This window comes from Rhinolophus sinicus, linkage group LG03, assembly GCF_036562045.2.
Source record: "Rhinolophus sinicus isolate RSC01 linkage group LG03, ASM3656204v1, whole genome shotgun sequence".
Taxonomy (NCBI): Eukaryota; Metazoa; Chordata; class Mammalia; order Chiroptera; family Rhinolophidae; genus Rhinolophus; species Rhinolophus sinicus.
Window position 1 is genome coordinate 98,162,480 of NC_133753.1, and position 10,288 is coordinate 98,172,767.

General features: G+C 59.5%; 1 protein-coding gene across 4 annotated transcripts; it reads right to left on the reverse strand.

Annotated features, from left to right (window-relative positions):
- Positions 1-2,938: 2,938 nt before the first annotated feature.
- Positions 2,939-9,778, reverse strand: ULK3 (unc-51 like kinase 3). Of its 4 annotated transcripts, none has more exons than XM_019751023.2 (16): positions 9,552-9,776; positions 8,756-8,896; positions 8,551-8,671; positions 7,867-7,971; positions 7,061-7,204; positions 6,768-6,850; positions 6,206-6,361; positions 5,934-6,039; positions 5,691-5,731; positions 5,359-5,461; positions 5,156-5,220; positions 4,995-5,073; positions 4,881-4,921; positions 4,471-4,518; positions 4,187-4,253; positions 2,939-4,065 (listed from the first exon to the last, which is right to left on the reverse strand). In XM_019751023.2, exons 1-16 carry the CDS (start codon positions 9,651-9,653, stop codon positions 4,049-4,051), a joined length of 1,419 nt encoding a protein of 472 aa, XP_019606582.1. In that variant the 5' UTR covers positions 9,654-9,776; the 3' UTR covers positions 2,939-4,048. The 4 variants fall into 4 exon arrangements, 2 of the variants coding, with proteins under 2 accessions (XP_019606582.1, XP_019606586.1); XR_012494875.1 differs by having other exon boundaries at positions 3,995-4,065; positions 4,471-4,537; XM_019751027.2 differs by lacking the exon at positions 8,756-8,896 and having other exon boundaries at positions 9,552-9,778.
- Between the last annotated feature and the right edge of the window lie 510 nt (positions 9,779-10,288).

Genomic DNA, 10,288 nt, shown 5'->3' on the forward strand with positions numbered 1-10,288 from the left:
ACCCAGCTGAGCCAGAGGCTGCTGGGAGGTGGGGAGCCATATGTGAGGGGACTGGAACGGAGCCACAAGGCCTGCTGCCCTGCCTCTAGCCCAGTGCCCACCAGGCATAACTGTTCCCAGAATCCGGGTGAGGCTCCAGGAGAGCAAGGAGGCCAGGGGGCGCTGGGTCGGGGGAACAGCGACATTGAGGCTGCCTCAGCCCTTCCTCAGCAGGGACTGTGCTTGCGTGTGTTGAGCATGAATGCAAGTCTATGTAGGATCAGCACAGTCTGTGAACTTGGACATGGCTTTTGTGTTTCTATGTGTGGCTGAGGTCTGTGGCCTGTGAGTGTCTGTGTGTCTGTCTGAGGTCTGTGGCCTGTCTGTGTGTCTGTGTCTGAGAGGTCTGTGGCCTGTTTGTGTGTCTGTCTGAGGTCTGTGGCCTGTGAGTGTCTGTCTGAGGTCTGTGGCCTGTGAGTGTCTGTCTGAGGTCTATGGCCTGTGAGTGTCTGTGTGTCTGTGTCTGACGTCTGGCCTGTGTCTGTGTCTGTCTGTCTAAGGTCTGTGGCCTGTGTGTCTGTCTGAGGTCTGTGGCCTGTGAATGTCTGTGTGTCTGTGTCTGAGGTCTGTGGCCTGTGTGTCTGTCTGAGGTCTATGGCCTGTGAGTGTCTGTGTGTCTGTGTCTGACGTCTGGCCTGTGTCTGTGTGTCTGCCTGAGGTCTGTGGCCTGTGTGTCTGTGTCTGTGTGTCTGCCTGAGGTCTGTGGCCTGTGTGTCTGTGTCTGTGTGGCTGAGGTCTGTGTCTGTGTCTGTCTGTCTGTGGCCTGTGTCTGTGTCTGTGTCTGAGGTCTGTGGCCTGTCTGTGTGTCTGAGTGGTCTGTGAGTGTCTGTGTGTCTGTCTGAGGTCTGTGGCCTGTGTCTGTGTGGCTGAGGTCTGTGTCTGTCTGTCTGTGGCCTGTGTCTGTGTCTGAGGTCTGTGGCCTGTCTGTCTGAGGTCTGTGGCCTGTGAGTGTGTGTCTGTGTCTGAGGTCTGTGGCCTGTGAGTGTCTGTGTGTGTCTGAGGTCTGTGGCCTGTGTCTGTCTGAGGTCTGTGGCTTGTGTCTGTGTGTCTGTCTGAGGTCTGTGGCCTGTGTCTGTGTGTCTGTCTGAGGTCTGTGGCCTGTGTCTGTGCATCTATGGGATTTCGCATGGATAGATGTAGGTGTTACTCGGTGGAAAGTGGCCACTGACATGTGCTCCAGCCTCAGGGTTGCACCATCTCCCTTTCAGTGAGGGCTGGGACAGCAGCGACCTCTGGGGACAAGAGCCCTCCTAGATGACCTCTTGAGGTCATCAAGAACTGAGGTTCAGTGACCTTTCACATCTCCCCAGTTAGCAAAAGAAGGGGCAGGCTGGACACAGGGACCCCTGGGTCCCACAGGCTGCTCCAGAAGGCCTATCTACTGCCCCAAGGCTGGCCCCTTGGGAGACAGGGGTTCCTAAGCCCAGGTGCTTCCCCAGCTTGGCCCATGCCAGCTCCGAGCGTGGGGCTGCGTGGAGGTAGGACAGGATGAGGTATCCAGACGCGGGAGGCTGTCTGCCCACTCTGGGCACTTTCACAGTGTTCAAGGTGAAAAGTAGAAACAACTCCCACCTCTAAAAGGAAAACAATTAGTTTTTAAAAGCAGATTAGCATATTTCCCATAGGTCTCTGCCATTCAACGAGAGCCCTGCAGAGCAAACCCTCCCTCCTCCTCTGGTCCTAGTCCTCTGGCTGGGCTGCCTCCCTCCTTGGCATGTGGCTCAGACACAGGACCAGCCTGGAGACCATCCAAACACTCTGCCCAGGCAGAGCCCAATCCCCTGCACGGCCCCGCTCCTCTCCACATCCATGTGTATAAGGGTTTCCGGCTGTTGTTCCCAGGCAGCCAATGCGGGGTCTGTGAGCCAACCCTTCCCCCCCATCACCATAGCCAGTCTCTCACCCCCCTCTTTCCCTACTTCCTCTCTCGTTCCCATCCAATCTTCTCCATTCATCCCCACAACTGGCTCCATTCATTTGCCTCATTCCTTTCCCTCCTTTACTTATTGAGGCTTTTTTGTTCAGCCCCTTCCAGAGATAACCTGAGTACATTTCTCTCCCTACATCTGAAAACAACATTGTATTGAATTCTCACTGTGTGGCCAGGTTCATGTACATCCTTAGATTCCCAAAGGGAACTTCACTTCATTGTTTTACTAAGGAGCGGGCCAGTCAGTGGGTCTCTTGGCAAGTGGCAGAGCCAGTTTAGTCCCACCTCCTACCCTCTGAACCACTGCTCTTCCATGTCCCTAGATGGCCAGGCCAAGGACTTCAGGGCAGAGCTCCCTCCCTCCCTGTGCAGGAAGCCCTTTAATGTAGGCTGGAGGGCTGCCTTGCTGGTATCTGATTACCGCTACAGAACTGCTGCCTTGGTGGCTGCCTGGGGGAAGGGTCCCCTCCCTTAAAACCCCAAAGATGCTCCCAAGTGCTGTTCAGACCAAGACCCTGGGGGGGGGGTGAGGGACTGCTGGAAACGACCCCAGGTTTGGGGGCTCCCGGGAGGCTGGATATGAGCACGACATCCTGGAGGACGGACGCCCTTTTCCCTGTCCAGATCCCTGCTCACTCACCAGCCCAAGGGAAGAGGTAAAGGGAGCGTGCAGTGCAGAGCACAGGACCTACAGGACCAAACTCCTGCAGTGGAGCCACCCTTCTCCAGGTGCAGAGAGGAAGGGCCTTGCCCCCCCTCTAGTCCCCTCAGGTGGTGGGAAGGAATGGCAGCTGGTCAGCCTGACTCCTGGGTCCCCTGGGGGCTCAGAGCAGGAGGCAGATGTGGCTCTCCCTCCAGCCCTCAGGTTACCCAGGGTTTCCTGGGGCCCCTATAGCACTAGCCTGGGAACAAGGCGGCCCACCTTGACCTGCTCCCTTCTTTTCTTCCAGGGAAGAAATCAAGCACAAATTCAGAAAATAATTTAATAAGGAAACAATGACTGACACTCCAAACGGGCCTCTGGTAGGGCAGACAGATGGCTCTTCCAAGGAGGCGGTGAAGGGTGGAGGAATTAGAAATCACCAACACCCTCTGAGTTATGGAAAGAATGCCCCAAACAACTCCAGGTGTGTACAATCTTCTCCATGTAAAAGTCATTTTGTCCTCCTAAAAGCCCACATTGGGGACTGAGGAAATATTAGCAACCCCACTGGACAGATGGGGAAACTCAGGCTCAGAAAGGGGAAGGCGCTTGCCCGGAGCACACACTAGGGGAGCAGCCAGCCCAGACCTGGACGCAGGTTTCCTGGGCTGCCAGGCCCCTGAAGCCTGAGGGCTTAGCAGCCCCCATGCCTGCTCTCCCAGGCCAGGACCAGCTCTTCAGCAAGTAGGGGGTGTTCCCCAAAGAAGGACGGAGGCAGGAGGAATGAGCACTGAAGTCTCCTCCCCTCCGCTGGTGCCTCGTGGGCCAGAGCAGGAACAAGGCATGGGTTTCTCCAATTTGCCAGGCCACAACAAAGTATATTATTTTCATGTTTGAAGGATTATCTCAAAATACTGAGAGGGTGGGCAAGAATCAGCTTCCAGGAAGACTGGCGAGTTCCGAGTGCAGACCGTGGGGTAGGTGGTCCCTGAGTAGACTTGGAGTGCTCAGCCCAGCACAAGAATGGATGTGAGTTGCAATCAGGGCTCCCAGCAAGGACAGGGGTAGGCACAGGGCGCAGCTGCCCTCGCCCTCTTCTCAGAGCAGAAACAGAAGTCTTCATGCTCCCAAACTGATGGGCTCAGGGCCCAGCAAGCACCAACTACCCAAGGTCACATGAAAGAAACACTTCTCCCAGCGCCCGCCCCACCACCACCACCGGCCCCCGGCCAGGCCTAATGCTCCCAGCACGTGCACACATACACCCACCACCCACCCCCAGGCTGTTAGACCGTTTGGGGCTGGAGAGTATCCTGAGGGGTCGGGGATCTCGGAACTGTCCATCCAGGAAGGCTGCTCCACCAGGTTGCAGGGGGCACAGGACTCTGGGCAGCAGCATGGGGAGTACAACCTCCACCTCCGGGTGTCCTGTGGGGTCACTGCAGGGTGCAAGCTGTGGAGGGGTGGTGGGGGAGGGTCAGTGTCAGTCATCTTGCTAAAGGGACAGAAACCAAGGCTGCCCCCAGCCCTCACCCCTCCTTGGGTGGAGGGTAGGACACCAGGGTGGAACTCACAGCTCCGAACAGACTCTGACAGCCCCTCCTTATCCAAGGTCTCGGGTTCCCAGGGAGACTCTCTCCGCTGTGGAAGATAAAGGCAGCACGAGGGGTGAGAGGCAGCCAGGGCAAGTACAGGAGCTGCACCAACAGCCACTGAGCAACCGAGCATGAGGGACGGACACAGCAGTGGAGGCCTTTGGATGGAGACCAGAGGAGACACGCCCACCCGGGGGGGGGGTCAGACAGAGAGGAGCAGAGCCCACAGCCTCGCCCTGACAGGGTCCCGGGTCAAGGCCCACCTTGACCTGCTCCTTCAGGTACTCAGCTCGTGCCATGAGGTTCTGAACCTGCCAAGGGAAGACATGCCTGTGGGTGTGGAGAGAGGGGCCCTCAGAGTGAGCTCCTCACTCCTATGCTCTCCAGAACCCTTTGTCCTGTCAGAACAACTCCCGAGTCTTTTATCTGCTCCTTCCTCCAGGAAGCCTTCCTGACCACACAACCCCGCCAGCCTCCTGCTGCTGGATGCCCAGGTCCACCTGTCCCACTGCCCTGACCTGAGCACCCGAGCCCCAGTGGAGTGCATGGGGCCACCGACTTCTCCAGTCTGGGAGGTCAGACTCCCTGAGAGAACCAGAGGAGGTTCCCCCAGATGGAAGCAGGCTCAAAGGGGAAGACGAAGCGTCCCAACCCTCCCAACCCCCGCGGGCACCTCAGTGTGAAGCAGCTCCCGCCTCCGGCCTGGGGACTCCGCTGCAAAGAGAGGGAGGGCATGTGTGAGGGCAGGGCAGCAGGGGCTGGGAGAGTGTGGCGGCAGGGGCCTCACCTGCTAGCAGCAGCAGCAGCTCCCCCAGGCTGTGTTGGTACAGGTCCAGGGCGTCCTGCTCCCCACCAGCTTCCTCCTCCTGCACCAGGGGCACCAGGTCACTGAGGGTCATGACCTAGAGCCTCCCTGCCCCACCTGGACTCCTCCCACTGGGGACAAACCTTGGCCATGGCAGCTGAAGCCACTTCCAGGGCAGCTAGGAGGCGCGGTTTGTCCCGGGCCATCTCTGGGTTGAGGGACAAAGGCTCAGCGTGAGGGGAACAGCCTGTTTTTCCGCCCCAGGGAGCTGATCCCAATCTGCCTCCCCCCACAGGCTGGAGGGAAGTTGCTGGGGGCCTGGTGGTCAGTCAAAAGCTGGGCCTACCTCTGAGAAGGTCTCGCGCAGAGGCCCCCTGCCTCAGCAGGGCCCGATTAGAGGAGGACACGATGGCCTTGAGCTCCTCAGCCCGGGACACATACTGTCCCACCTGCAGGAGCACAAAGGGCTGAGGGGGGCAGTCCCGCCCTGCCCCCAAGCCAGCACCCACCGCCAGGTTCTCCCCCCAGGTCCTCAGGGACTGTTCCAAGCTGTACTGCCAGGGGTCACCTGAGGCCAGCCCGACCCCTTCCCAAGACAGGAGTCTCAGTCCTAAGAAAGCCAGTCCCTGCAGCCCCCAAACCCGTTGCCCGTTTCCTCCATGGGACTCACTCACCCACCTTTGCCTTAATTGCCTCCTTCCGCTGGGCGTCCACTTCGTCTGCAGAAAGTGGGAGTTCATAGGAGGAGTCTGAGGCAGGGGTCCTGACCCACACTAAACCCTCCAGAATCCCCCAAAGCACTAAGTTCCAGATATACTCTCTAACTCGTCTCCCACAAAATTCTGGATGGGGAGCTGCTTCTGGAACCCAGTGCAGCGCGGGCTGAGCCACCCCCGCGGCATGTGCACTCCAGGCACTCACAGCGCAGGGCCGGCACGAAGAAGTCCAGAGCCTTGCAGTAGAGAGACAGAGCGGCCACGGCGTCCCCCTCCTGATCCTTCTTCACAGCCTGCACTACCAGGGCAGTCTGGGGCACGGGCAGGTCCGGAGTCACAGCCACCACGACGGGAACAGAGCAGGTCCCCTGAGCCCATGCACTGCCCCCTGGGGCCAGCCACCTATTCACCACCAAAAGGGGTAGACGAGACCCCCAATCTGCCCTCACCCCAGCCAGTCCCCACTGGGCTGCTCACTGCTCGTGCCGCGCTCTCCCCACTGGGCATGTGCTCCAGGTCCACCCAGGGATGGGTGAAGAAGTCCTGGAAGGACATGCGACGACTCGGGTCCCGCTCCAGGAGCCGCTGCAGCAGGTCCCGGCAGTCTCGGGACAGCGGGGGCCGCAGGGGGAGCTGCAGGGAGAGTGTGGGGGGCAGGTCACACTGGGGTCCCACACCTCAGCGCCCACCCTATCCGGGGATGCCCCAGAGGTACATGCTTGACGGTGGAGAATCTGAGAGCCAGGAGGACACTGACAAGTCAAGGTGAAAGGCCAGGCCTCGCCCCAGGTTCCTGCCCATGCCCTCACTGGAACCCCAAGCTGTTGTAGAACCCTGGTTTGGGTTTGTCGCCCCTCCCTGGATTATGCTCCTGGGAATGCTGGGTCTGGGTCTGCACAATGGCCTGTGGGCAGATCTGGGTCCCTGGGACTGAACGGAGCTTCAAGCATGCCCGTGAAGGGGGCAGTGAGGTCTCTCACCCCAGGGCCCCTCACTTCCTCTGCTCCCCAGTGAGTTGCTGAGGCCTTGCAGGACCCACCTCGATAACCCAGTTACTCCGGATCTTTTCTTCCAGCTCCGTAAACGACTTGGAGGCAAAGGGGGGCTGCCCGAAGAGGGCTTCTGTGGAGGGAGGCAGAGGGCAGGCTGGGAGGGGACAGGGTCCAGCCTTGCCTGGCCCACTCCTGGGAGGGCCTGACACCCCTCAGAGCAGGGGCCCCAGGGCAGTAGAATCAGCCTTCTCGCTAGAGCCCTTCAGGAGTGGCCAGAGAGACCTTGCCTCAGGACCCATAGTGCAGGACTCAGGGTGGGGGCAGGGGACAGAGCTCTCACCGTACAGGATGACCCCCACAGACCAGAGGTCCACACGGGCGTCGTACTGCCGCTGACACACCATTTCAGGGGCCATGTACAGAGGGGAGCCACGGAGCACATGCTTCTCATCCCACGGGGACATGTGCTGTGCGAAGCCGAAGTCTACAGGCAAGAGGCCAGGCAGCAAAGCTCAAATTCCAGCTGCTTCTGCTCTTGGCTTTTGAAGCCTCACACTGAGCACCAGCACAGGGCTCCTCCCCCTTCCAGACTCGCCAGGATCAACCCTCCTTCCTGGCCTCTGCTCATTATTAACTAGGAACACCGCTACATCTTCTTCTGGGACCATAAATCCTACCCGCCCTACACAGCCCCGTGCACCTGTTCCAGGATGCCTGCCCTGCTCACACCAGCCATGAGGACAAAGGCCACCTGGGGTTAGAACCCTCCCTCACTGTCCCATCAAGCTCAGGTTATACCAGACTCACTGGCCTCCAGCCTCAAGTCAATTCTTCTCCAAATCCTATCAGGGACTACAACCACCCCTCCCCCAGCGCACCCCCCCAACTCTTGCGGCAGATTGAGTCACAGTTTGAGCCCCAACCTGGTGCAGACCCGCCTTGACCCTGGTCACACACTGAGTCTGGATCCTGACGCCAAGCACTGCACTGCTGGAGTGCAGCGTGGGAGCCCAGGCACGGTCCTCCTGACGGTCAGGAGGCTGGTCCCTGGATCTCCCGACCTACGGTGTCTGATGACTCACTAGAGGGTTTCACAAAAACCCAGCCCTCTCTCCAAACCTCCCCCCTGCTGTTCCACACTCATACCTGCCAGTTTAAGGTGGGGCTTCTCCAAGGAGCTCAGCAAAATGTTCTGTGGCTTTAGATCCAGGTGAGATATGTTCCGTTCATGCAGAAACTGCAGGGCACTAGCTGGGGAGTAGGACACATGGAGAGAAATAGGTCAGAGGAGCCCATCTCCCACCTACCTTTCGCCTCCCCAAACTCACATCTGCTTCTCCAAGCCTGCACAACCCCAGTTCTGGCCTGGCTGGTCTACCGAATGTTTTGTGTATAAATACCAGGTTCCTTCCATTTCTAAGAATTTGCACCCCACTCCCGCCTCAAGGGCCCTCGTTCCTCCTTTGCCCCTACCCCAAGTCTCCCCTCCTCCTGGAAGCCTCCCTGGATGCCCCAGCCCTTTAGGCGCCTACTCTTTCTCTTAGAAACGCATTTGGACACTAGCACTGGAATGTTCTATTGTTCTATGAGGACCTTATATTCTGATCCACATGTGGAAAACCCAGCCTCTTCACTGATGGGGCTCCTTCCTCTGTCTCTTTCAGAGCGCCCTTAAGCCAGGGATGGGCACGTGGCAAAGATGGGGCCCTCAAACTCCAAACTGGGAAAGGAGGCAACTGCTAAGAGAGCAGGGGCTCTAAGCCTGGGGCAGGGGTGCAGTGGGAGGGCAGAGACCACGGGAAGGGTGAGGCTGGGGTCTGAGGCTTTTACCCAATTGCTGCATGAAGACCCGAGCCACCTTCTCTGGCAGAATCCGGCGGGTGTGGATGAAGCGAGACAGGTCACCTCCTGCACAGAACTCCATGATGAGGTAGATGTTGTCATTGTCCCACTGTGGTTAGAGGCAGAGGGACAACTTGAAGACAGTGTCCCTTCTCCAGCCCCCTTAGGGGGTGTCCCCACCCCAGGCCCACACCTGGAAGTCTTTCAGCTGCACAATGTGGGGGTGTCGAATGCCCTTAAGAATCTCAATCTCTGTCAGGAGGTTTTCCACAGATGCCTTGTTCAGACTCTTCTTGGCCACGCACTTTATAGCTACCACTTCTCGAGTGTCCTTCTGCGGGGACAGGAGATTTGAGGGCTCTGCCTCGAGGGAGCCAGAGCCCCTGCCTGGCCAGAAAGGCTGTGGTTCCCACTGCCCCTTTCCCCTCACTGGGTCTGCCCAGTCACACCAGCATCCAGGCTTCCCACCTTCCCCTCTCCGGCCAGTGAGGCCCCTGACTCTGGAATCCTGGCCTCCTCACCCAGCCTGGTGTTGTCCAGCCCTCTGCTCCATGAGCCCTTTCATTGTCTTCTGGGTGCCCCCGCTAAGGCATGCCATTCAGTGCTCTAGAACCGCCCCCTCTGCTCCCTAGGCGGTCCAGCCTTCCAGAAGCCTGTCCCAGACTCCTCCGGGCCCACCAAGTCTCCTCCCGGTTTTGAGCCTCGTCTCCTGCCACCGACACGAGGCTCCACCCAGGTGTTCACCTGCCTCTACCGACAAAACAGGGGTGTGTGAACTTGTGTTTGTTTTTAAGACCTAAAGGTGGCAGTCAGCTCCCACCTCGTCCAGCCAAGGTCAGATCGGGGCGTGGCAGGCCGCGGCCACCAAACTGCTCTCACGCTGTCTCTCACCTCCCGTTTCCCGCCCCAGCTCGCTCGGGGTCTGGCGGGCACCCGGCCAGGCCCCCCGAAGTCCTCGTGCCCTGGTTCCGGCCTCGTCCCGCACCCACCTTGGCGTAGGCCTTGTACACGGTGGCGTACGTGCCACTGCCTAGGCGCTCGGTGAGGATGAAGCCGTCCAGCCGCGGGGGACCCCAGCCGGGACCTGCCATCCCGGCCGCCCCGCGCCAGCCACCGGGCGCTTCCTGCTTTTAGGAGCTGGTTCCGGTCAGGAGTCCGACGAGAACGCGCAGCGGCAGGGCGGGACTCCACGCTGCCCCCAGAGCGGCTCGGCGGAAATGCAGCGCGGGGGGCGGAGCCCGGCTGCCCGCGCCCCGCCCCGCAGGTGCCACAAGTGCTGCGCTAGGAGCGTCCACCGCCCCCACCCGCACTGGAAATCACTAGATCTGATTCTCCAGTACCCGCAAGATCCATCTCAGGAAACTGAGGCCCCCGCGGGCCGAACATACTAAAAATAGAGGCGAGGTCACCCGCGAATCCCATCCCGGCTCGGATAGCATCCTAGAGATCCCCCACGTGAGAAACAGGAAGGGAGGAGCCCGACCCAACAGGTGTGTACGGTTGGGGGCGGATCAAAGACGCCCCTCCCCCCAAGACCAGCAGCTCTTAGAGTGGAAGTACTGTGACCTCCAGCAGCTCTTAAAGCAAGTGCTACATAAGCGGCCACTAGTGATCTCAGCAACGGGCTGGTCCCCAGGGGTGAGAGGCTTGTCCTGTCACAGACCAGCAAGGGGGCAAGTGGCCAGATGCAGCGTCTTGCCTGTCCCCTCTCACCTATCACTGGAGC